This window comes from Chelon labrosus (genome assembly GCF_963514085.1).
Source record: "Chelon labrosus genome assembly, chromosome: 17".
In the NCBI taxonomy this organism is placed as follows: Eukaryota; Metazoa; Chordata; class Actinopteri; order Mugiliformes; family Mugilidae; genus Chelon; species Chelon labrosus.
Genome location: NC_140350.1, coordinates 14,537,658 through 14,563,608, shown reverse-complemented (window position 1 = coordinate 14,563,608; position 25,951 = coordinate 14,537,658). Strand labels below are relative to the sequence as shown.

The window sequence follows — 25,951 nt, the reverse complement described above, 5'->3', positions numbered from 1 at the left end:
TGTTTTACCCATAATTACAAGCCATCCTAATTTAATGTTCATAATTATGTTTGACATCAGTCAAAAATACGGACTGCGAGTGAGTCCTGAATGAGAAATTGTCTAAGTGAGAATTTTTATTTTTAGCTTACAATTATGATTTTATTTTTATTTTTTTAAAACGCGACAATAAACTAAATGTGCTCTGATTTGGGTTAGCAGCTGACTGATGATGTGGATCTGTCATGTGACGAGTATAGACAATTTTAATTCTTTGTTGTTTAATTCTTTTTTGCGCAGTCTGGAATGAAAACGTTAAATGATCACATACTCTACCTAGCAATATTTTACAAATCATCTTTGTCACTTATTTTTGGTAGCTACCTTGTATAAAGTTATTTTCTAGTATTAATTTCAATTTTTAATTGTTTTGTCGTCATTTCCACCCCCGACCACTAGATGTCAGTGCGCGTGTCGCTGCGGTGCTCTCTTGCTTCAAAATGATGATGTGTCGAAGAACCTGTCACTTCCGCGTCGCCTCAGTGTTCAGTTGTGATTGGAAGTGGAGTTTAGTGAACTGACTGCAGAGTAATGTAAATGAATATTTAGCGTTTCCGCCGTCTAAACAATCTAGTACACCTGTATATTTTCTCGTGTACCCTGGCAGGTCAGCACAGGCAACAAGACACGAAGCAAAGCAAGGAGAAAGCGAGCTAGCTTCTTAGCTAGCCACTTAGACTGGTCTGTCAGTGGCTGCAGGGGTAACTTGATGGGAAATGGATTTCCTCTGTGAAATAATTCAAGCCTTAGTCGCACTAGCAGCTCTGGGGTTTATTGTGGTAAGTGATTGTTGTATTTTGTTAATACTGTATTGTATTGTAGAGACCTGCTGTTTCTTGTTCTAACATGTGATTGGTACCTGCAATGTGAAGTCAAGATGTGTTCAAATGGATTTCCCCTTTCTGTGCACCCACTGACTGACTGACAGTAACAGTTCCTGGATTTCTGTCTCTCTGTACTTTTTCCCATGCTTGTCAGTGAGCAGCCTGTTTGACTCGGGCTAGTAGGAAACTTCATCTTGCACTTAAATTTTGTTATTCTTCCATTTCTTGCTTCTTCCATTTCTTTACAAAGTTCCCCAAAGTGTTAAGATGGCAAACAAAATGTTAAAAATGTGTTAAGCTAGCATCAGTTACAACATGAGAAAATGACACACATTTGTTTAGATTTAATTCTGTGATGACAAAAGTAGCATACAACAAAAACAAGGTTCAAAGATAAAAACACTTAACAAGTTTATTCAACTTATTTCAGACTTTCTTAACACATGTTAACAATAAACACTACAATAAGATTTAGATATTCAATTGAATTGAATTCAGTTTTATGTGTATAGCGTCAATAACAATACAAATCGTCTCAAGACGCTTTACAAAAACCCGGCCTGAAACCCCCAGAGCAAGCCTGAAGGCGACGGTGGCAAAGAAAAACTCCCTTTTAACAGGAAGAAACCTTGAGCAGAACCCAGCTCATATGGAGGGACCCATCTGCCTAAGGCCAGCCGGGTACAGACAGAAGAAAGAGAGAAGAGAACAGCAGGAGAAACGAGATAAACATGCATCTGTCATAGATACATACATCTAACTAAAGCGTACATGTGGAATCTTATGATACAAACTGATGATGTTACATGACATGGCTTTTACATAATATTCAGATGGTAGATGTGCCATTAAATACTTCCAAACAGCTGTTCTTTATTCGTCTTCTTAACCAAAGTTTCTGCTTGCGCTAAAAAGACTGTAAAACTGACCTGAGAGCAGGATTACAAAGAACCTCATTCTCATATTTCTCCTCTTTCAGTTGCTTGTAATAGCACATGTAACTGCGGGAATGGTGAACCTGAGACGCCACGAGAAGGAGAAATACTTCCTCACTGCCAAAGGAGAGAAGGAGCTCTTCCCCAGCCTGCACGATCCCCATTCCAGGGATCTCTCTGTGGTGATCCCAGCCTACAATGAGGAGCAACGAAGTGAGTGGAGAGAAAGAGTAATATTAATGCCGCCTCCGCTTGTGAGACACGGAGCTGTAGTTGCAATATAATTCAGTGGAGTAACAATCATTACTTTCACACAATCGACTTATTATCATTGTTACCATTAGGGTTAGTGCAGGGAACACCGGCACTGGGTTTTAGATGCTTACACATGTGTTTACTGTGTGTCATTTCAGTGCCTGTGATGCTGGAGGAAGCTATGGAGTATTTGGAAAACAGACAGGTGAGTGCTGAGCCTCAGATGGGCAGTATTAAATTGAGACCGGTGATAATTTTGATGCACTTGCATTAACAGTCTCCCGCTTGAACGAGCTTAAGGCTAACGGTACACAAAGAGTAAATGTTTCCGGTGAAATAGTCTGAACAAAGACAATTGTTCTTGCTAAATGTGTTATTCTTAAAGTTACCAGTAGGTGGGAGCATTGAGCTGCTCTGATACAGATGCTTAATATTATTATTTCCTTGCTGCAGAAACAAAACCCTTCTTTCACCTATGAGGTCATCGTGGTTGATGATGGCAGCAAAGACAAAACCACAGAGGTGATCATTTTTAACTTTTTATTTTAAAGTGATTAGAGTAGAGATTTAGTTTGTAAATTAACCTTTTTTTGTGATGTGCTGCCAGGTTGCTATGCGGTACACTAGGAAGTACAGTGCAGATAAAGTCCGGGTGTTGACGCTGGTGGAGAACCGGGGGAAAGGAGGAGCTGTGAAGATGGTGAGACTGTGGATGTGAATACACACTATGTCTGACTGCAGCAGAAAGCTAAAGTGTACGAATGGTGCTGACTTTTATGTTTGTTTCTCTTAAAGGGAACTTTGAGCTCCAGAGGTAAAGTCATTCTGATGGCAGATGCTGACGGAGCCACAAAGTTTGCCGACATTGAGAAAGTGGAGGCTGGACTCAACAGCCTCAACTCTGGACCGGTGTGTTGAAAGTTTCTTTTTGTTTTTTCTGTCTCACATCCATTACTAATAGTAAGGCTGTTAACATGGGACCATCCTCTTTCATTTAGGAGAACATGGCAATTGCATGCGGTTCCAGAGCTCATCTAGAGAAAGAGTCCGTAGCTGAGGTAACTCTTCTTTTTGTCAGAACAAACTGTTGAAGACTGTGTACGTCTGGTGATTAAATAACCACTGTTGTGTTTCCACAGCGGTCGGTGTTTCGGACATTTCTCATGTACGGCTTCCACTTCCTGGTCTGGTTCTTTTGTGTGAGAGGGATCAAGGACACGCAGTGTGGCTTCAAGCTTTTCACACGTGAGGCTGCACTCAAGACCTTCTCCTCTCTCCACGTAGAGCGATGGTAAGGAATCGCTCTCCACCATGGACGATTTACGACTTAGTGTGATTATTCAACAACAGATATGATGTGCATGACGTTGCAGACGTTAGATTGATTGCATAGGTGCAAATAACCTTATTCTTAGAAGTACAACCAGCTGACTCACATTGGTGTTTTCAATTAATATGGTGTAGTCACTTAGATGTATATACAGGTTAAAGCTAGGTGGGGCTGTCAAGCTTAAGAAACACTTAGAATGATAGTAAGGTAAGTGTTTACAACATTTCAGTTGCAACAAAACTAAAAGGAGAGAAACAAAGATATCTGGAGTTTAGGTCCACTCAGGAAACTATAATGTAGGGGCCACATACAGCCCAATTTGATCTAAAACGGGCCGGTCCAGTAAGATAATAGCATGATAACCTATGAGTCCATTTGTTTTAGTGCAAAGAACATCAAGTAAATTAGGAGAATGTTTACATTTAATGAACTACCCGTCAAAAAAATGAAATTTTGTAAGAAAAATAAGTGCAATTTGAGCACATTGCGGTCTGCTGTTTAGTCCTGGGTCTCTGTGTTGTGTTCTGACCACTTCTCTTACTAAAACAGTGGACAAATTAGGGATAGCAGTTATTTTCATTAAAAAATTGCAGTCTTCTGTGTAACTTTGCAAATTCACAATGCGGGCCTGATTAGACTCTCTGGCGGCCCGCTTTTGGCCCGCGGGCCATATGTTTGTGGTCTAGAGGTTTTCAAATTATCTGCTAGTTTTATGTTTTTTAAGCCATACAGCCACCCAGGAAATTACTCATTTCAATGTTCACATTTAAAGAACAGTTTTAAAGCTACTTTTGGTCTTGTTTTGTGTGCATTTGTCTTTCGCTCTCTAGGGCTTTTGATGTGGAGCTGCTGTATATTGCCCAGTGTTTTAAAATCCCCATAGCAGAGGTGGCGGTCAACTGGACTGAAATAGAAGGTATGTTTTTAATGGAATATGTGGACACGTGTCCTCCCACTGTCGCACCTATCTGTACTTCTATAAATATCTCTGGTGGGTGTGTTTGATGTTATTGTCTCCCTCATCAGCAGTAAATGTCAGCAAACTGGCGTATTTCCATTGTTTGTCTCATAAAAGCATCACTTTCACTTGAAAATTAAGCGCTTGCGATTTTTGTTTTCTGTGCCAGGTTCTAAGCTGGTCCCGTTTTGGAGCTGGCTGCAGATGGGACGAGACCTGATTTTCATTCGCCTGCGCTACCTCACCGGAGCCTGGAAACTGCAGTCTCCACATAAGACTGATTAGCCAATCGGACAAGCCCTTGTGTCCTAGAGACAGCCTGTGATAGGGCGGTCAAGCCTTTTGGATGAGGTGGGATTACAGCTGTTGTGGGTTCCTCACGGTCCTGCCTTTTAAACGTGGATGCTGGCTCATTCTGGCCACCATTACACACATTTCTGTAGCCACAGTTTACAGAATGTCTGTATGACTGATCCATGTACTAAGTTACTCAAATGTTTATGTCGTGCCCTTTCTACGTGAGAACGACTTGTAGTGAAATATGAAAGGTCTGATAATCTGTGCGTCAAGATTCTCACTGAGAGAACGAATGTCTTTATATGAAACTTTTGAAAAGGGAGGGTTGCTGATTGATGGGCTGGTTGACTTGAACCAAAATAAAATAAAAAAAAAGTCAGTGATTTCTGATTTTACAATCAATATTAACTTACAATTGTGAGATTTTCTTTAAGTAATCTGTTAGTAGGGCAACAGAGATGAGCACTATTAATTAGGACATCACTGAAATCATTTTTTAAGTTCTTGATCATTAGACTTTTCTACGTTTTATAAAAAAATACATTTGTGTGGTTTGGATTGGAACGAATTTGATGTCACCTTGATGTAGGATTATATTGTGATCACTAGTTTCAGTGTTGTCAATTTAGTCTAGCGAATCAGGCTACGAGCTGTATAAAAAGCAACTTGGCATGGTATGTTTAAAAGAGAAGTGCTCAATGAGAGGAAGAGGACAAATAACTAAATACAAATATAGAAAAATGCAAAGAAAACAAATGGGTTTTAAATCTGCAAAAGCATGAACACTTTGTCTGGGAAGCCCTGATCCTTGTACTAAAGACATGAGGCTCCAACCAGCAGTCACAGGACAACTCTACAGGAGTACAGGTAATGACTATATAATGTGTATAATCAGTCACTTGTTAAAATCCTTGCTGCAGACTTCCGGACCAGATAGAGTTGATCCATCCGGGAAGATCGGACATATTTTTTCCAAAACTTAAAGTTACGTGTAATTGTTCTTGTGAGGATTTCTTATGGAGCGTTATCTGAAGAGTTTTCACCCGGTTGAACATTTTGATCATTTTTAAAACTGTGGTGAATTGGATTTGGATCTTCTTTACATGCTCACAAATTCTCACCTTGCCAGGCCGTCAATACCTTTGCAAAATCTAACACTGTCTTAACACGAACAGAAAAAATACATTTTAAATAATATTTTGCAGTTTTCTTAATTTGGCTTCATTTACATCCAACAGCTAGAATCCTGAGATTAGGTTATACAGTTAAACAGGGCACAAGAGGCAGTATTATCACGACATGAAAGAAACTGGGAAACCCTAGATTACAATATTCAGTCATTTGTTTGTCTCCTAAGCCTGGTGTGGACATGTTGGACAGAGCCCAGCAAGCGTTTTTGCGGTCTGACTAAATGAACCAACAGTGCTGCTTTCTTATGCAAGCCTTGAGGTCTAGGGTTCGCGTTGATGCGGATGTCTCTGGGGCCTCCCGGAGCCCCGGGGAGCGCATCCTGTTTGTGCCCTGACTGCCTGCCTGCCTGTCTGTCTCTGTCTGTCTGACTGTCTGCCACCGGAGAAGACACAGAGGCGGTGAATCCTAATCTGCACGTTTTCTGGTTTCCTGTTTCTGGGATCAGCTTTCAAATGAAAAAGGTGGCAAATCTTAAATGAGGAAGCTGCCTCTGACCACATTGTTTCACTGCGGGAAATGGTGAAAGTTAAATAAATGAAGAAAGTGTCCCACTCGATTTCTGCAGGTAAAGGGGACAAGATTAAACCATCCGCATGAATTCAGTGTCAGGCTGTTATGTTTACTCCTATAAGGTGAACTAACAGGTTGTTCCAGTGATCCTCTTTCTGTCCTGGTGCGTCCCTCTCTGCTTCCTTTGGAGTCTCCGTACCAACACCTATCTATGGCTCACCGGTAGATTACCTCGGTGGATGCATTTTGATGATTTACCTGATGGCTGGTGGGGGATGGGGTGAATCATATGTGTGTTTTTTTTAACAGGGTCTCCAGAGTGGTTTCACTTCGCTTTGGGAGTATTGTTACGTTCCGCAGCAGTTGCTGTAAACTGTGAAAATGTCAAACTTGTAGACTCACTGTCGCCAGCCGGGGCTTGCGTCATTAACTGGACCAGTCATGGCACTCCCAATAAAGGATCGTATCCATCCGCTACGAGAGAGACCTCTGCGTGGCTCCCAGCGACAGATGATGAACCAGAGTTTAAAGGTTTTATTTAAGGGAAGGTAAATCTGAAGCTTTGTTTTATAACATGAGTGAATCCGTGGAGGAGGACTACACAGAGCCCCTCTTCTGGACTTTTTTTAGGCTACAGGTGCAGCGTGTGCGCATTTACGCGCGGCCACATTAAAATAAGCAAATAATATCAGAAATATTTATACTGTTTAATGGCAGGTTTGATCAGGTACCAGATAGAATAAGCTATAATTCTGCACCTGATATAAATAATAAAGGTTTTTAAAAAATCTGAATTCAAAATAAAGTCAATTTAGTGACATTATAGACATTGACGGATGGATTATGTGAAGCTCCTTTAATTTGTTTATATAAACTAATAATGTAATTTAAGAACATAGGTTTATAAACACTTAACTTTATGAATGAACAAGCAGCTAAATCCTACAGGGACCCTGTCAGACTACAAAAGAATCGCATCTGTTAGGAAAGTCACTAAAATAGTCTGCAGGAGGAGAACAGGTGTGACTGTTTTTCCTTCCCGTCCCCCGTTAGTTAGAGCCAGCTATGAGGATGACTGGGGAGGTGGGAGGTGGGGGAGGCACGGTGAAGGGCTCAGGTGACGCGCACACACACGCGTGCACGCCGCAGCCAGCGCTGATTCTGAAATCCTGGGAAAGTTCCAGGAGGGGGGGGGGGGAGAAAGGCGGAGGGATCTCGAATGCAAGCGCTGCGGTTCCAGCCAGGCTGACGCCGCCGAGGCTGTGTGGCGCTCGGCTGGGGCTGCTGCTGGAGGAGTGGAGCCTCCGAGCTCCTCAGACCTGCGTCAATACGACCGCAGAGGACGACACCGGAAGACACAGAGGCGGAGACCTTCGCAGTAAAAGCGGAAATACAGTCACAGTCGCCAAAACTGCAACTGACTAAATATATGTGTATTAACTGTTAAACATAGGCCAAATGAAAAGCTACTGAATGTTTATATTATGATCTTCAGGATGTATCCACTCTTATTAAATTAACTTAAGAGAGTTATGTTTCAGCGTGCTAACTGTGATGTGTCTTTGTTGTTGTTATAAGGCAGCGAAAATAAAAAATTAAAGGCCTATTTTAATATTCCTTTATTAGTTTAACGAATTTTGATAGGCCTATATGCTAAAGTACATTTCAAAATTATTACAAAATTATAATAATTATAATCTAAATTATTATTTAGATTAGAACTCTAATAAATATATGTATATTTTAAAAAATATAAATAAATATATTTTCTTGAATATTTCATCCCACCCCAAGTTTTTTTTAAAAATATTATTGTTATTATTTATTTTTATTTTTTATTTTTATTAATTTAAAAATATATTACGATTATGTCTGTGAAACAAGAGTCTTGCGTTTCTATTTCAGTGATGCTTTTATTTTGAAATCAGCTACTGAGTGCTTCTTTCTTTTTTCATTCAGGCTGCCTTTACACTTCAACACACACACGCTCACAGACACGATCTACACACACACACACATACACACACACATGCAGACAGACACACACCTTCTTGGCTCCGCTGCTCTGACCTAGCCTACAGTCTACTACTCCACAGACAGGGAAGTCTCCACACTCCTACGGCTGTCTGCGCTGCACTTGTCATCACGGCAGAGGTGAGGAAATAAACAAACCAGCTAATGTCGATTTACTAAATGTTATATGGCAAGTTGTCGTGAGTTTGTAACCTTGTTGGACGTCAAATATTGCTGCTTGAAAAATGTTTTCACTTGCACTTTTGGGCAACTTTGTTTTGGGGATCAAATGTAACGTTACTGAGCTTAGAAAGGAAAAAAAAAGTCGTACACATTAGAAGTAAAATTTGAGCACACACCTCTGCCCCCGTGCGCATGAGTGCGTGGAAGTTTACTTTGTAGTGACATGTGATCCAAGTCTGATAACGCGTAAAAATATGAATGGTTTTGGATGCCTCGCTTCTGGTCGCCGTCAAGGTGTGCGTTTGTTTCAGAGGCTTGGGGGCAGAAGCAGGGTTTTTTTTTGTGTGTGTGTGTGTGTGTGTGTGTCGGGGCAAAAGGGACATGGTGTAGTTAAAGGAAGCCGGCGTGTTTACTTTTTTGGGAAGGGGTGTCCTGGTGATAAAGCGTAAGGTAATTAGCCTATCTGAGCCTGCAGACTGAGTGACGCCAGGCTCCATAAAGCATCAACAGCGGCGGCGGACGCGGCGGACTGATGCCGCACTGAAGCTGGTGCGCTTTTGCTGTCATTGTAACCCCCCCCCCCCCCCCCCCCCTCCGACCCCCCACCCCACCCCACCCCCCCAGCTGTCCGATTGTCTGCGTAAAACCAGTGCTGGTCACATTTCCAGCAGGCGCAATGTAGGTATGCTCAATCACATATTACCTGTGTTTATTTTATTTTTTAATCTACTTCAGGAAAACTAAGGAATGAAGGATTTGCAATAATAGTAAATGTAAATTACACAAATATCCGAGAAAGATACTTCTGGAGTGATGCACACTAAAGGCTTCTGTTATTATTATTGACTCAAGTTGGCTACCTAAATATAGTGGGCTCAAACAGCTTCTATACCTCAGAGTGTGTGCAATTTTCAGCAGGATTTAGATGGACAGAAAGAGACAAACACAAGGAGAGCTCTCTTTCTGTGTCTGTCCGTCTCCCTCCCTCTCCCCCTCCTGTCCTGTGATGTGTTCTGGCCAGACAGTATGGCTCCTGGGCGTCAGTGGCATGATCATAGAAACAGAGGCCAGAAAGGACATTCCTCGTTGTTGCTGGTGAATCTAGAAATGAGCCTGGCCATCTTGGCCCGCTCCTTCTCAAACGCTTTAGTTACATGTTTCATTTTCTCCGCGGAGAATAATAACACGGTTGTTCAGCACGAGGGAGATCGGTTCAGTCTGTAACAGTGCCCCGCTGATGCAGCCCCCTTATCATGGAAATCCACCTCTAATGCCCAGTTCATTAAATATGAGTAGATTATGGTTATGTGCTGATCGGTCTTTGATTTCGCTCTGGGCTGTCGTGATTACTGCAGGCAAGCTTATCACCTTAGTGACTCTGGCTTACAATTAAACCCCATGGTATCTGTCTTTAATGTAACTTCTCAGCTGCTTCTGTAACCGTGCACAGTTTTTGGCTGAATTGTCAGTTAATACAATCTCTCACTTCTCCTGCCAGATCATTGAAACCTGAACCGGATCCCTGCCTGTGTGAGGAATAATCTTCCCTACAGGAGGCTCCGAATCCAGAGCTGCCGGATCTCTTCTGTGCCAACACAGAGAGGGGATTTAGGGTTTGCGCTGCTCTGGCTGGAGTCCAACTCCTCCACCAGAGCTGCTCGGAAGTAACGGCGGAATACAAGAAACAGCCTCTGTTTACACAGCCTCATCACTGGCTACTCATTATTTGCCCCCTCACTCCTGCCCCCGAGAGAAACTTTTATCCCCTCAACATTACACATCAGCGCCACTTGCCACCCATCTATCCATCCAATAATGAATTCCTCCGCCTCCATCACGTCCCTATTCTCCTTCACCAGCCCGGCGGTGAAGCGCCTCCTCGGTTGGAAACAAGGCGACGAGGAGGAGAAGTGGGCGGAGAAGGCTGTGGACTCTTTAGTGAAGAAACTAAAGAAGAAGAAAGGGGCGATGGAAGAGCTTGAGAGAGCCCTCAGCTGCCCCGGGCAACCCAGTGAGTATCACAGTGTCCAGGGAATACGATTCTGACGCGAAAGAACACAAAAAAATAACACGATGCAATAATGTTGTGACTTTTCAATAATGTTTTTGAGGAAAAAGTGACAATTAAACATTCCTGGAGCACAGTGGGTAAAAGAAATCACAGCTGTACGGATTCACAGCTTAACAACATATCATGCAACATGTAACGAGGAGTTGCAAGTAGACAGGGCTTCTTTTATAGAGGCGGTGAGGCAAACTTGTGAGGTCACAAGTTTGCTTTTTTTTTTTTTAGCGTATTCTTGCACAAATCCAAGACACCTGCTGACTAATATTTTGAGCTGCAAAGGAAAAAGTCTCATTACCTGAAGCCTGAGATTATGAATTTAAAAAACATGTCATATAATTTATCATATATTTATTATTAAAATGTAAAGGCAAATCTTATCCAGAGTGACTGCTTCCCAGTGGTTAATCTTTACATTCACATTTAACACTGCAAGGTTAGATGAAGGCAGATCCTCCAATTCATCTTCTTAACATCGATACAAAATAGTTTTTGTTGGACTTCTGTGTTGCCCAGACTTGAATTTAAAAGTGCAAGAAATCTAGTATCTGGTTCAGGGATGGGCAACTGGCAGCCCGCGGGCCGTATGCGGCTCACTCGACTTAGATTAATTTTTGAAAATTATAAAACTGTATCCACTGCGGCACTGAATCAGTTGTAATTACATAATTGGCCACTATATGGCGCCACTAATGCAGACCCCGCCTCGCACACGCTTCCACCGGGTCTTCTCTACCAGTGAAGAAGAGACGTTGAGCCGTGGTTAAGAGCGGAGGAAAGAGGAAACGTGATCGGGAAAATCGCGTCTTTCAGGTGAAAGAAAGTTATCTGTTCACAGAATGTTAAGGCAAACCTATTTGCTTAGTCTGCTTAGAGACGTTATTTGCCATGAAGGATTCCAGTTTAAGTCGCCGCTTCAACACGTTGCACACTTCAGTATACAACAAGTATACTGAAGCTGCAAGGGCTGCTATGGTACCGTAGCCTGACGAGCCAGACCCACATTAAATGTAGAAGCAAATGTAATTTGCTGCCGCTAGGGGCGCGTCTAGATTCTAGGCTAATGGTACCGGACCTTAAATCAAAAGTAGGCCTACGCAAACAGCGACTTTTTACATGTGCCCACCGCTGGTAGTGGTGAGGTAGAGTGGGTATACAGGGAAAATGTTAAACTCTTTCATAGTGTAAAAATGCACAAATTAATTAAAAAAAAAAAAAATCACAGTAAGTGGTTATTTTTTGTTTACTTCAATAAACACACACATATATAATTATAAATAAATATAATCTAATTATACACACACAAACATATTTAAAATGGCTGTTTTATCATATCTGGTTAAGTGCGCGGTCCTATGTGGCCCTCAGGTAGTGTCGATGAAAAACTGTGGCTCCCTCCATCATTTAAGTTGCCCATCCCTGATCTGGATTATATTTAATACTTTTCATACTCAAAGTTTTTTGGTAACAAAAGCGTTTCAAAGCACACAAGTTTCATAAAGCTGAACCGATTGATTTCGCTTCACTCCTTTAGGTAAGTGCGTGACGATTCCCCGCTCTCTGGACGGGAGGTTGCAGGTGTCCCACAGGAAAGGTCTCCCCCACGTCATCTACTGCAGGGTGTGGCGCTGGCCCGACCTGCAGTCCCACCACGAGCTGAAAGCCCTCGAGTGCTGCGAGTTCCCCTTCGGCTCCAAGCAGAAGGACATCTGCGTCAACCCGTACCATTACAGGCGCGTGGAGACTCCAGGTAAAGACATTAGCGGAGGGCTTCTTCTGGACCTGCTGCAAAAAATAAGGTCTTTATTGGATTTTAGCAAAGCTTTTTGGTGAAATCCCAAATAGAGAACATCTGATCTAATAGTGTTCCCAGAGACAAAAGCATTTGCAGTAATATGATCTTTTATAGCAGCATCTGTCTCCATCTGGCTCCCTCTTTCTCTCGTGTCCTCAGTGCTGCCACCAGTTCTGGTCCCGCGCCACAGCGAGTTCAACCCTCAGCACAGTTTATTAGCGAAGTTCAGGAACGCCTCCCTGCACAACGAGCCTCTGATGCCCCAGAATGCCACTTACCCGGACTCCTTCCCTCCGCTGCCCTGCTCCTCCTTCTCCTCCTCCTCCCCCTCTTCATCCCTCGCCCAGTCTCCCACCTCGCAGAGTTACCCCAACTCCCCCAACAGCTCTGCAGAACCTGGTAGTCCATATCACATCACAGGTAGGACTCAAAACAAGTCAGATTGCACACAGGGTCAGACTTAATAGCATCTGATGAGTGTCCATCGGTTATTTTGTCTATTTATTCCACTTGTGTAATTTGGTTTTCCAGCTGAGACTCCCCCACCTCCGTACAGCATGATGGAGACAAACCCTAAGGATGATGTGAAGCCGAGCAACTCCACAGAAACCACTAAACTCACATTTTCCGCTCCACACAGAGGTAACGTCACACAATACTGAGATTTACAGACATTAGCAATACTGGACATAGTATTTATGCAAAATAAGAAATACTTTCACCACAATATAAAGACACTTTAAGCTTGCGAGATGCATTAGAGCATAATAGGCGGTTTATGCTTCTGCACTAAGTTGACGCAGAGGTAACACAGACACCTACGCAGAGCCTTCGCCGTAACGCACGTGCACCACCCCAGAAATGTAGCTACGCGTCACGGCGACGCAGAGCGCAAGAGCTGTGATTGGTCCGCTTGGCAGCAGCGTGTTTCCATTTTAGCATTTCCGGCTGCTTCTCCATCTGCGCAATTTTCGAATTGATTGTTCTGGATCAATAAAGAACTGGTAAGGTTAACTGAGGTTTGGAGATACAGACATTTGTAGGACTTGGGTTCGGTGAAATTTCAGTTTCAGTCGTCATTGTAGAAACAAAAATTAACCAGACTGGCAAAAAAGACACAGCGCCGACTAGCGGTTGGGTGGCGTTGTTACAGAGCGAGCCAGACTGAGGAGCGCACAAGTATAAGTGGCTTGCACCGGCGTTGGCTACGTGCGTAGGTTTCAGCGTCTATGTCCCGCAGAGGTATAAACTCTGCTTAAGTGTAGGTAGATAGATAGAGTTGCTGCATTTAGTAAAAAAGTCAAAACCTTTAACCTCCATCGTATTTTGCCCAAATTGCCAATATATGACTGTAGAGGAATTAGCGCAACAAAGAACCAACAGCATCTGACTCAACCTTTTCTCACCTGTTTAGATTTAAGGCCCGTTTGCTACGAGGAGCCCGAGTACTGGTGCTCCATCGCTTACTACGAGCTCAACAACCGGGTCGGGGAGACGTTCCACGCCTCATCCCGGAGCGTCTTGGTGGACGGCTTCACGGACCCGTCCAACAACAAGAACCGCTTCTGCCTCGGCCTGCTCTCCAACGTCAACCGCAACTCCACCATCGAACACACGCGCAGGCACATAGGCAAAGGTAGGCCGGACAGAAAAATGCTCTGTTCCTTTCGGAGTGGATCTGGTTTAATCGGTTCCCCGTTGCGTTTGGAAGCAATAACATTGGGCTTTGCACTCAGCTCGTGTAGAGTCCTTCAGGCCAAATAATGTTTTTAATCATTGTAAAAGAATGGCTGCCTTTGTGGGACCAGACATCAAGCCTCTCTGTGGGTTACAATAAAGTGTACTCTGTGAGGATGTGTGTGGTTTTGAATCATATGGGTGACTTTAGAGTAGTTGATCCCCAGCTCACAGACATTACTCAGACATTACGTATTTACAAGCATTGAAGTGCTTGTGATTTGCTTTTAGTAGAACAGAAGAAAAACAGGACGCACTGATTACATCTTTAACTATATGTCCGCTCTCCTAGATAAAAGAGATGTTTTTATGCTCTCATGACTCCCTTGAGTCTTCCACATGCACCACAACGAAGCTTTTGTGTTTGGAGTTTGAACGTTCTGCCTCCGTCTTGTCAGGCTTACACCTGTACTACGTGGGCGGCGAGGTGTACGCCGAGTGTCTGAGCGACAGCAGCATCTTCGTCCAGAGCCGCAACTGCAACTTCCAGCACGGCTTCCACGCCACCACCGTGTGCAAGATCCCCAGCGGCTGCAGCCTCAAGATCTTCAACAACCAGCTGTTCGCTCAGCTCCTCGCCCAGTCCGTCAACCACGGCTTCGAGGTCGTCTACGAGCTCACCAAGATGTGCACCATCCGCATGAGCTTCGTTAAGGTAGCCGAGCCTTTTGAGGGCATCTGAGACAGGAGCGTCTGAATCGCAGTGAACAGCATCGGGAGCTCGAGCTCTGTTCACTGCAGCTCTTTGCAGATGCCCCTGTTTGTTTCAGTGCTGCGTGCATTATTTCAGGGAGTAGTGCAGAAGTTTTTGTCAAAACAAATGTCAATAATTTGATCGTAAACTCCCTGACAAACACGTTGCATTTCCTGCGACTACTTCATAATAAAAATCACGTCCTATTTTGCTAGTTAAATGCTTTCAATGAGTTATTGTTGTATTTAATGCAAATGGATGATTTGCAAACCTATTGGCTACTGTCAATTTCGCATCCTGCCTCTGTATCCAGATATTTGTGTTCAGAAATGACATTAACAGTGACTTAATGCAGCTTTTTTCCCAGGAATGTCACCACAGACACCTAGTTTATAATAATACATTTGAGTTAAGATAGATTTTATTATAAATACTCCCAATACTTTCATCTATGCACTCAGTTACAGTTGTCTTATACTGTTACTTAGAGCTTAAAATGCTGTCAGGAATGCGCTTGTCAATTTTGTGAGTCAACTGAAACGCCAACAAGCCCAGCTGAGATCCACCCTTAACCTCTGTGTCCTTCCCACAGGGTTGGGGTGCCGAGTACCACCGCCAGGACGTGACCAGCACCCCCTGCTGGATTGAGGTGCATCTGCACGGGCCCCTGCAGTGGCTGGACAAGGTCCTCACACAGATGGGCTCCCCGCACAACCCTATTTCTTCAGTGTCATAGCATCGTCAAATACGCGCACACTTTTTCAAGCGCGTGGTTCCCGGTCCTTCACACAGGTAGTCGTAGATTCTGTACGCGTTGCTATATCCGAGTTTCCGGTCCCTCTCTTGACATTTTCTACGTTGACTGAGTTTCTTTTAGCTTCATTTACAGCTCATGTGTTCATTTCAGTATGATGAAGCATTTATCCTCATCTCCGTCTCCATCGGGATATGTTAACTGCACAAGGTAAATGGGATACATTTGTAGGTACTCAAAGACTTGTTATGTGTTAATATTATTAAGGTAGTATGTACTGTATTTACATGTGTTGACCAATGTTTGACTTCATGTACTTGTTGCTTTTTACTTGTTCTATTAAAGTTGTTTTTTTTTTCCTTTACAAATCACCTTTTCCAGTATTTGAATTTCTAAAGCTTCGGCTTTTATCTCGCATCAAAGAATAAAGCAAAGGCTGCACTATAAAGACACAATCCGAGAGATTTCTCAATATTAGCATCACCTTTTTAATCTCATATTCACAGCAAGGGACACACGCGACTAATTAAACACAGGGACATCATACAGTCTCTTCTCTCGGCTTACTAACATATGGTACAGCCTGCTTATTGGCTACACAGAGCCAACACAGCTGACATGACCAATAGTGATCCCATTTGTGTTCCTTTTTGTTTTTGTATTTAATAATAATTTATTGTTTGTGCATCAGTTATACAGCACATAGATATATAAAACCCTATGTTAAAAGAAAGACATGCATTTCATAATTGATTGTCACACGTAACAACACATCAAGTTTGGGTGAAAAAGTTAAAAAACGCAGTGGAGCTCTATGATCGATTAAAAGAAACCAGAAAAATACGGCATAATCGGACTCAGTGTGAACTGACAACAAGTTTGACAAGACAAGTTATAGTAAATCATTACTTCCACATGAATAAAGATAAAACAGAATATGACTTGACAATGCCACTAAACAGTACTCTCACGATAAATGAAAAGAAGTGTTTTTTTGTAAATAGAAAAAAAAAAAAAGGTATTTCCTAAACAGCGCCAGACATGGTTTTATTACACGGTCAGCGTCTCTTTGAGGGTTGTATGTCACCGTCACAGCTTAATCCCAGCGTTAACATATTATTCTTTTCAGCTGCCAGTGTGTACCTTCAGTGCTCAAACAAACGAATGCTAATGTCAAACACTGAGCGGCCAGCGTCAGCAGCCCGGGAACTGCTGCTGTGATTGGCCGCGGCTCTGCGTGGCCAGGAGCTGCTGCTGCTGCTGCAGGAAGCTGATCACCTCTGGACTCCTGAGCAGCGACTGAAAGAAGCAGACGTTCACATTTTAATGGACAGACACCCAGTTAGATTATGCTTAAAAACCTCTCACTCAGATCTAAAGCAGCTTACAGGTATCTGCAAATAAGGGACTTTTGTGACAAAGCGTTAAAACAAAAGGTGAATTTGGATACAAATGGGATAATCAGGACCATAATTTGAATCTACAATTCAAACAAATATAGAATAATATCTAGAATATATGGCCACCCAATGGAGAGAAGAGGGGATACAACCTCATATGTAAAATTGAAATGGGAAAGAGAGCTAGAACACGACAATCAACTACATCATCACGAACCTGGAGATTATACTGTTGGAAGAATTTAATTAGATTCTTTATCACACCTAAAATTAGTAGTAAATACTCATCTGTACCACAGCCATGCTGGAGGAAATGTGGAGATATAAATGTAGATCATTCTCATGTTTTTTGGCTCTGTCCTAAAATCATGGACTTTTGGGAAGATGTTCATATAATTATTGTCAGACTTCTGGGTTATGATACACATAGGTCATGTATGCTACTGTATTTTGGCAGCATGACAGGATATGTGTTAAAAGAGGACAGATATTTAATGGAAATCTTGTGAGTAGCCTGTAAGAAAGCAATCTCTCGAGGAAGTGGTATAAGCCAGAGCCACCAACGCAAAATGAATGGCTGAAAATTGTGAAAGAAATATATGTTATGGAGCAACTGACTCATAAAATAAGGATCCAAGAGGAACATGTAATCAACATGTCTATCTGCCTTTGTTTTAGCTTTGTTTTTTGGATGTAACATGAGCTGAATGACAGAGGATCTTCACAGAGAGTTTCATATAAATAAATATATGGCAAGGTTGTTTTACTGTTGTTTTTTTTTTTTTTTGTTGCTCTGACACCCATCAGGGCACAATCAGTCAATCTGACCCTATGTCTCACTCACCAGTCTTTTCTGATTGAGGACCTGCTCTATCAGAGAGGGTCTGGCTGGACGGTCCCCCATGGCACCAAGGCGCTGTTTGTTCACAGACACAGGTCGCTCCTCTGAGTTTTCCTGCTCAGAAACAGAAAAAAAAAATGTTATTAAATCTGACAAAACAGATGGAAACAGATGAGTTTAGTCCCACCCCAAGAGTATTAACACTAAAATGATTTCTCTTACATCAAGTTTTCCGCTGGACATGGCCTGATCACTCTTCTTCTTCTTGTACTTGTCTTTGTACATCTTGTTTCGGTGCTTCTTGCACATCCACGGCTTCCTCTGCTTGGCCACCTGCGTCGTGGTCTGCGTGCATCCCTCATAGGTGCACTGCTTGGGGGCGTTGTCGCCCTCCGAGATGTCCTCGTCGTTGAGCTCCTCCGGGCTGGCGGCGCTGTCTCTGGGGTCCGAGGTGTCCAGGACGTCGCTCTCCTCGTCCGGGTCGTCCATGTCGTAGGACGAGACGTTGTTCTCCGGCTCGTGCGGCGTCACCACATTTCTGCTGTCCACAACTCCGCTCTTGCTCACGTAATACCTTTGTCCGTCTTTGGTGAGGAGCAGAGTCGAGTCTTTGTCTTTGCTTGGAGTGGATGGAGTGTCTTCTTCGTTCATGGCTGCGGTGGAGCTGCAGGGAGCTAGCTGGCTAGCTAGCTAACAGAAATCTCACGTTCGCTAGCTTCGCTAGCTAATACAGTTATTCGCTGACATATCCCCCGCTCCAGTTTACTATACCGGGAGTTTATCTGCTTCCTGAAGGCGGTATGCCATAAACAGGTAACGATTTAATAAATAAATAAATAAATATCAGGATCTAAAGCCGGTATTATAGTACTTTCATTGATTAGCGTGTCACTTCCTTTCTCACTGAATTTTAATAACAAGGCATTTCTTCTTCTTCGCTGCATTTGTCCAACATGTTCGAGCGACCCCTAGCGGCCAAAACAACAAATGCAATAAACTCCATATGACATTTTTACTAACTCACCTTTGAAATTATGCAAATACAGGTGTAGTTTAATTACTGCTGTCACAACCACACATATGCAGACCCACATAGCAACGTGTTTTCCATTAGTTTATGGTCATATTATAGTGGAGAGCTTTTTTTTTTTTTAACCTCATCAAACTGCCAGCAGCCACAGCTGGAGGGATACATAAAATAAATAAATAATGAAATTTGAGAGGAACAGAATTTGAGAAGTAGAAGTTTTGACAGATTGACAGTTTTTTTTTTTATGGAGAGAGAACGAGAGATGCTTTCCAGTCACAGAAGGCGTCCAGGCTAACTGTGTGCAGCGTTTCCACGTGGCATGGTGTTCCTGCAGATAAGAATAGAAATAAACTGTCAAAAAAAAAGTCTGGGAATATGGCTGGCGAGATGAAACTGAGAGCGCAGAGACTGAGGGAGTCTCATATCCAGCGTTTGTGCTCTGTAAGCAAGCAGAAGCCATAGAGCCCACAGTGAAAAGGTTCTCCTCCAGCTGAACGATCTCCTCTAAGGACACTATAGCAGAGGAAGAAAAGTTTTCATCTGTTGTTGACGCCGCATGCAACTTCCAGCTTTATTTATTTATTTTTTTTCACTGATCCTACTGTTCTAAATCCAAAATGCATTTCTACAAATAACTGGCATGATAATTTTCATTTTACTCTGTCATCCCACCTGCTACTACTGCATACTGAGCACTTACGCTGTCAAGTACAGAAAATTATAGATCGTACGCCTCTTGCCTCACTTGGGATGCATAACAACCCCTCTAGTCAAGTGCCACCCAGCAGATAACAGCTAACAGCAGAGAGGGATTATGTGTATTTATATGATGTAGAAAACTCTCAAATTTGGGGTTTCCTGCGCCTAAAGGTTGAATTACACACCTATCAGCCACAACATTAAAACCACTGACAGGAGAAGTAAACAACACTGAGCATCTTGTGGCAATACAATGTTCTGCTGGGAAACTTTTGGATCTGGCATTCATATGGATGTTACTTAGACGCTAATTTGTACATTTTTGCTTTTACTATTTTTATTTTACTAGATTTTTATTTTACTTATTTTTTATTTCTATTTTATTTCATTTAATCTTTTTTATCTGAGGTTCTTAAGAGTGTTTTTTATGTACAACTAAGCTACTGTGACCAAGCAATTTCCCTTGTGGATGAATAAAGTTTATCTAAGTCTAAGTCTAGACATGTACCACCTTGATGGCAGCAGGATGCAGCCTGACACAGGCACACACACACAAAAACGGTTTAGGAACAACTAAAGAAAAATAAAACAGCACAAGGTTTTGACCTGGCCTCCAAACTGATCAAGTATCTGTGGGATGATCCACAGAGGCCCCTCCCCTCAATTCATAGGATCCAAAGGCCCCCACTAACAACATTCTGTTGCCAGACACCACAGGACACCCTCAGAAGACCCATGTCCATTATCTGATGAGTCACAACTGTTCTGGTGGCACAAGGGAGACCTACACAATATTAGGAAGGTGGTCATAATGTTGTTGCTGATCCGTGCACAATTGACCAGCAATCAAGTCATGCAGCAAGACGACTACAGTTCAAAACTCAATAACAGACACCATTGGTTTGCTTTTGAAACATATTTTTATTATCATTATTGTTATTGATAGACCATTGTTGAACAGAGGTACAGGTATTGGTATTGCAACGGACTGTAATACGGCGGTGCAGCTGTGAGAGCACTTTGGTAAATGTGCTGGAGAGTGCGGATTTCAACAGCACGACAGTTTCATACTGATCTAGTCAATATGGCGGCACATTACTGTATACGTGTGCGATGATGGGAGTAAATACAGAAACTGAAGACAAGTGGGACGACGGCGGGGAGATCATCTGCAATAAAACTGCATTTCTCTCACTCGTCTGGCTTCTTTTGTTTTTTTTTAATCATGTCCCATCCCAACATCGGTCACCGGAGATCACATCACTGGTTGCAAAAGACATCGGCCCCAGTGTCCGGCAAGAAGCGACGATGGCGGCCTCCTCTGCTTCTCTGCACTTGTAGATTCACCCATGTGGCACGAGGTCAGGCCAAAACGGTCCCCTTCAACTTATTGTTTCATTTCGTACCTGATGATCTCCTCTAGTTTTTTTTTTTCTTTGCAGACTGATACACATGTATGACAGATTTTATTTTATTTTTTTAACAATTCTCATAGACGTACTACTAGTAAAGAAATATACTGTATTGTGAACTATCAAAATAAATAAAATTGTTATTTACATAACATATAAACAATACTTCATCACTAAACAGTTTTTTTTTTTAATATAAGAATAGGCTACTGTATGTCTGTCATGCTTTCATCTGAATTAATGAAGCCATGAATGAGGTTGTACAGAGCTGAAACAAATCCTCCTCCATCCTTTGCAAAGAGTGCTGCTGGTTCTACGACATCCCTACTGTTATTCTCTCCTGCTTGACTGCGTCTAGACTGCAGTACCTTTGTGCAAATAGGCAGCCCTCAGAAACTTGTACGCATCTACCACCTACAGTAAAACGGGTCTTCAAATCCATATAAGTGAGAAAATGGAAATCTTTCGTTACGGCTGGAAACTGCGGATGAAATATGCTGTTGGTCGTGTTGATAAAAAAATGTAAAGAAGGCTTCTTTTGAGTACCGAAACTGATGCGATGGCGACGTAGAAGAAAAATGTGCGTGGTTCAGGTGTAGAGTTTGCTACAGAAGCACCCGGATGCTGCTGAATTTTGCGTATCGAGACGTGAGCAGATAACAAAGTTACCAGGAGCACTCAAACGCACCATTATTGTCTAGGTAGCAGTCTGTCTAAAGTGTAAACTGTAATACTGTAATCCAACATTACGGGAAGGCAACGCCTGTACTGTGTGGAGCACAGAATTATAGCATTTGTCTTTTCCGCCCAACGCTGTTTTTAACACGTTTTGCTAGAAAAACTATTTCCTCTGCGGCTCAAGTCTACTGAAACATTCCTCTACTTCTACACACTGCTCCATCCTTTTCAATCCACCGAGCTCTAAGGACAAGTCGACAGAATCTTATCCTTTATGAAAAAAAAAGGGAAATACATATCTATAAAAAAATGTATGAATAAAGAATGAATAAATAAGGTTCAATAAAACATGAACATCGGTCTATATTCTCATATTGCCTTGTAGAGCTGTTCCACCACGGGGAGGTTTTCATGTTGAGCCCGGATCATCACTGAAGGGCACGCCGTACCGTCGCCCTTGCTCGCTCCTTGAGCTCTGTAACATGTGCTCAGATGAGAGAATGTTAAAAGGAAAATGAAAGTCTAGAAAAACAAAAAAAAAGTCTTTCGCCGCCTGATCCCGGTTCCTCGTTACCTCTGCATCTTTTTTCTTTGTATCCACCCCTTCATCGATCTCTCCTCCAGGTTTGGAAAGATGGATTCAGGGGAGTTGAGAGGTCTCGGATTATTATTTTATTTTTTACTTCTTGTTGTTTTTCCCTCCATAGTTTTCCAGAGTTTACCCCCAGCATCAGGTGAGAGAGTACGTGGAAGTCTCCTCCTCCTCCTCCTCCTCCTCCATACAGAGGGAGGAGCTGGATGAGGATTCTCATTCCCCCGCTTTCATCTCTCTGCACACCGTGTCCTCCCCCGCCCCCTTCTCCTCCCCCTTCCCCCCCCTCCTCCTCTCGCTCTAGAAGGGCGAGCTGGGGGAGCAGGCGGTGCTGGCCGAGCTGATGGAGACGTCATCAGAGTCAGATGGGTGTCTGGGGTCCGGGGAGGGGTCAGAGCAAGTGTCAGGGGTCAGAGAGGAAGGGGCCACGGGCAGGCCAGGGAGGCAACTGGGAGGCTCCACCCGCAGGGTTGTTGTTGTTGTTGTTGTGGTTGCTGAATTCACATTTGGCATCGTGTGCAGAGGCAGCGGCTTCACATCCGGGTGGCGTCCTCGTCTGAGAACCTGCCCCTCCTTATCAAGAGAGGTGGCCTGAAAGAAGGAGGAACAGGAGAACATTATGATCGGATCCTCGGATGCTGGCATCAGAATTAAATATGGAGGACCTGAAGAGGATCATTGGTAATCAACTGGACCCAGTCAAAAGGAGTTTGTGTGTTCTGCTGTGTTCCCATTCACTTTTTTTTTTCTCTAACGATTTTTGCCACAAAAAAAAAAACCATTAAAATATTCTTGGTATTTTGCTTTTCTATAATCAATCAGTTAGCAAATAGAAAAAGCAGTGGGAAACCAGCCGGCGTATCAAAATTGAAATCTAAAAAAACAAAAACAAATGCATACATTTTAATTCATTCAAGCCCCTTATTATTTCCTGATCCTCAAAATCCTCCATAAATCAGTGGATAAAGCCACACAACAGGAGTTCAGCAGCGGGGGCTGAAAAGCAAGCCGTGCTTTTAGAGGAGGCAGGCGGGCGGGCGGGCAGGTGGGGAGTGGCATCGCATCAAGCAAAAATAAAACACAGGGATTCAGTGAGACTAGCGAGGAGACAATAATAATACTTTGGAAGGGCAGCATTCACAAAGAAACGGTGTAAACAAACACTAGAGTTAAAGTCGTGTTAAAGGACATGTTCAAGACATTTAGACGAATGGCTCGCAAGGTTAATTCTTAGGTTAGCGTGGGTACCCTTATTATCAAATTAAGAAATCCACTGACAAATGATGACGCAACACAGAAGAAGAGGCTTCGGCAAAAGACAGACGACAGCAGGGCAGGCGATGCAGGAACGAAATCCGTGTTTACGACAAGGGAGAGATGAAGGGAAGGAAGCAAAAAAAAAATAATAAACAAGCACATAAACTACACAACAGGGACAACACGGAGCCCGTCAAAGCAGCCAGTCAGCGGGGCAGTATGCAGGAAGGCGAGGGAGGGAGGGAGGGGGCCATCAATTTCAGAGACACTATTTTGGCTTGTTTTGATTTCTGGTTTGCGACCGTCAGTCGTGTCTCTACGGAAACCTGGCGTACCTTATCCAGTACATGGCCGGGTGCTGGTAGAAATCCAACGACCCAGATCTCTGCATAGAAAAGCTGTCATCCAGCTGAACACAAAAGAGAAACCAGCACAATCAATCGAAACATTCGAAAGGCAGAGACAGCAAAAGGCACAAACTTCAGAACGTCAGAAAGCCGTATCTGGTGTAAGAGTTCTGCGAGCGAACTGGAAAGAAAGTTGCACCGATTCAGCATAGTGTAAGAGATGAGCCAAACAAAGGTCTAATGGTAGCGACTTACAGAAATGACTGACACTCCTGCAGTGGTGTCGTTGACCCTGGGACTGGTGTTGAAGTGCTTCTTTATCTTCCCTGCTACTGACAGCTGGTGGTCGTTCTCACATAGACCCTCATCCTGCGTCAAGAGAGAGAGGAGATGAAATAAATTCTTGGAAAACAAGACATTATATAATGTGAGGGGTGACCTCATGAGCCGGACACTTACTGTGACCCACGGGTGCTCCAGCACCTGGAGGGCAGAGTATCTCTGATCTACCTCCACCTCCAGCATGGATCGAATAAGCTCCTGCAACCACAAGCAAACAAACTCTGGTGAGTGAAGTTCTTCCAGCGAGACACACAAACAGATCATGCATTCGGTGTATGTTTACCTTGGCTGTCTCTGACACGTTGTCCCAGTACGGTAGAGGAAATTCTAGCTGTCCCATGAGTATTTGATCAAAAAGCAGTTCTTGATCATCACTGCTCCTGCAAAGGTCCACATGAATCAGTGTGTATAAGTTAAACCGTGCTCCGATTAACAGTGTTCACAGGAATTAAAGATGCAATACCACTATCAACCATTAGAGGGACTCTACACGGCTTTAACAGCAACTTTAAAGGGGAACTACTGTTTTTTTACAACCTGAACCTTATTTCTGGCATGAAATATGGTCGTTTACTCACCCATATAACTTTTGTGTAATTTGTATTCCTTCGGGAGTTATTTAGATCTGCGTATATTCATGTAGTGGGAGTGACTGGGGCACCGAAACACAGCCTCTAAATAACGCATTATCTGCTGCGAAACTCGTTAATTTCACCAATATTTTGTTATGATACGCTAGTGCTATTCCCCGTTGAGTCCAGAGTTAGCTGTTATCATCACCTCTGGTTTGTAGATTGATCGACAGCTGCGTTTCGGTGCCCCAGTCACTCCCACTATATGGATATACGTTGATCTAATTATCTCCCGAAGGAATACAAATGACACTAAAGTTATATGGGTGAGTAAACGACCGTATTTTATGCCAGAAATAAGGTCCAGGTTGTAAAAAACATTAGTTCCTCTTTAACGCGGATAAAGTGCTAGAATTAGCTTACCCTCGAAAAGGAGGGAAACCACACAGTAAGATGTAGGTGATAACTCCAGCTGCCCAGATGTCCACCTTAAGGCCATACCTGCACAAAGACAAAGAAATCAGTCCAAGGCAAAAGCACAGTAGAGAAACTGAATTAGAGGAGTAGTGCCTGCACTGCAGCAGTGACATATCTACATAACTGGTCTTACCCTGTTTCTGCGATGATTTCAGGTGCTACATATGTCGGAGTCCCGCAGACAGTGTAGAGAGGTCCGTCCACCACAGTGGCCAAACCAAAGTCTCCCAGTTTCAGGCTTTTACTGCCGTCCGCATGTTCATACACCTGAGTCCAGAGAAAACACACCATCCAGTAAATTCTCTCTTCTCTGAGCAAAAGCTGCACAAAAACAGACTAGTCCTTAAAGCTTCTATAACCCATATTTATATATTAGCAGGTGGTCAAATTACCATGTGTACGTGAAATGGGTCACCCCCTAATAATTATAGCACTCGCATAGGGATCATTTCAGCGGCAGCACGCAGCTGTTTTTCGGCAAAAAGTCCCATTAAATGCGCCGAACGCTACATGCTCGGCGCCAAAGGACAAAAGCTGGTGAATGCAGTCAGTCAGGAGTCGGTTGAACGAAAACAGGGATACAAGGAGAACACATTTTAGACTACACAAAAGAATATATTCCAAATAAATGCTTGTTTTAAACAGACAAAACTGTTTGCTAGCACGTCCATCAAGCTTGTTCCCTTCCACTTGCCAAAAAAATCAACACATCCAGGTTTATTCA

The 25,951-nt window shown here is 43.0% G+C and overlaps 4 protein-coding genes across 5 annotated transcripts in view; 2 read left to right on the top strand and 2 right to left on the bottom strand.

Annotated features, from left to right (window-relative positions):
* Positions 1 to 439: 439 nt before the first annotated feature.
* alg5 (ALG5 dolichyl-phosphate beta-glucosyltransferase) lies at positions 440 to 5,040 on the top strand. The gene is made up of 10 exons (XM_084565249.1): positions 440 to 818; positions 1,843 to 2,011; positions 2,212 to 2,258; positions 2,507 to 2,575; positions 2,661 to 2,753; positions 2,849 to 2,962; positions 3,052 to 3,111; positions 3,193 to 3,344; positions 4,214 to 4,299; positions 4,511 to 5,040. Exons 1-10 carry the CDS (start codon positions 756 to 758, stop codon positions 4,624 to 4,626), a joined length of 969 nt encoding a protein of 322 aa, XP_084421375.1. The 5' UTR covers positions 440 to 755; the 3' UTR covers positions 4,627 to 5,040.
* A 3,398-nt stretch (positions 5,041 to 8,438) lies between these two features.
* Positions 8,439 to 16,043, top strand: smad9 (SMAD family member 9). Its single transcript, XM_084565404.1, has 8 exons — positions 8,439 to 8,493; positions 10,034 to 10,546; positions 12,135 to 12,350; positions 12,555 to 12,815; positions 12,927 to 13,037; positions 13,810 to 14,031; positions 14,531 to 14,787; positions 15,419 to 16,043. The coding sequence occupies exons 2-8, from the start codon at positions 10,351 to 10,353 to the stop codon at positions 15,560 to 15,562; spliced, it is 1,407 nt and encodes a 468-aa protein (XP_084421530.1). The 5' UTR covers positions 8,439 to 8,493; positions 10,034 to 10,350; the 3' UTR covers positions 15,563 to 16,043.
* Positions 16,044 to 16,057: 14 nt separating this feature from the next.
* On the bottom strand, positions 16,058 to 18,944 carry rfxap (regulatory factor X-associated protein). Its single transcript, XM_084565405.1, has 3 exons — positions 18,044 to 18,944; positions 17,825 to 17,935; positions 16,058 to 16,879 (listed from the first exon to the last, which is right to left on the bottom strand). The coding sequence occupies exons 1-3, from the start codon at positions 18,470 to 18,472 to the stop codon at positions 16,775 to 16,777; spliced, it is 645 nt and encodes a 214-aa protein (XP_084421531.1). The 5' UTR covers positions 18,473 to 18,944; the 3' UTR covers positions 16,058 to 16,774.
* A 3,588-nt stretch (positions 18,945 to 22,532) lies between these two features.
* Positions 22,533 to 25,951, bottom strand: part of dclk1a (doublecortin-like kinase 1a) — a gene marked incomplete at both ends in the record, with an annotated part of 45,462 nt that continues 42,043 nt past the window's right edge. Inside the window, 7 exons of one of the 2 annotated variants that reach the window (XM_084564611.1) lie at positions 22,766 to 22,823; positions 23,825 to 23,898; positions 24,092 to 24,205; positions 24,296 to 24,376; positions 24,462 to 24,558; positions 25,174 to 25,251; positions 25,361 to 25,494. In XM_084564611.1, the coding sequence (XP_084420737.1) occupies positions 22,766 to 22,823; positions 23,825 to 23,898; positions 24,092 to 24,205; positions 24,296 to 24,376; positions 24,462 to 24,558; positions 25,174 to 25,251; positions 25,361 to 25,494 (636 nt within the window). Of the gene's footprint in view, positions 22,824 to 23,824; positions 23,899 to 24,091; positions 24,206 to 24,295; positions 24,377 to 24,461; positions 24,559 to 25,173; positions 25,252 to 25,360; positions 25,495 to 25,951 lie in introns of both variants that reach the window. The other variant, XM_084564610.1, reaches the window with a different exon arrangement.

Coding starts and splice junctions, on each gene's coding strand:
- alg5 (XM_084565249.1), top strand. CDS start 756: ATGGATTTCCTCTGTGAAATAATTCAAGCCTTAGTCGCACTAGCAGCT. Junction 819..1,842: donor CAGCTCTGGGGTTTATTGTG/GTAAGTGATTGT, acceptor CTCCTCTTTCAG/TTGCTTGTAATAGCACATGT. Junction 2,754..2,848: donor AAGGAGGAGCTGTGAAGATG/GTGAGACTGTGG, acceptor TTTCTCTTAAAG/GGAACTTTGAGCTCCAGAGG.
- smad9 (XM_084565404.1), top strand. CDS start 10,351: ATGAATTCCTCCGCCTCCATCACGTCCCTATTCTCCTTCACCAGCCCG. Junction 12,351..12,554: donor CAGGCGCGTGGAGACTCCAG/GTAAAGACATTA, acceptor TCGTGTCCTCAG/TGCTGCCACCAGTTCTGGTC. Junction 12,816..12,926: donor TAGTCCATATCACATCACAG/GTAGGACTCAAA, acceptor TTGGTTTTCCAG/CTGAGACTCCCCCACCTCCG.
- rfxap (XM_084565405.1), bottom strand. CDS start 18,472: ATGAACGAAGAAGACACTCCATCCACTCCAAGCAAAGACAAAGACTCG. Junction 17,936..18,043: donor TGTCCAGCGGAAAACTTGAT/GTAAGAGAAATC, acceptor GTTTCTGAGCAG/GAAAACTCAGAGGAGCGACC. Junction 16,880..17,824: donor TCCTCAATCAGAAAAGACTG/GTGAGTGAGACA, acceptor TGCTTCTTTCAG/TCGCTGCTCAGGAGTCCAGA.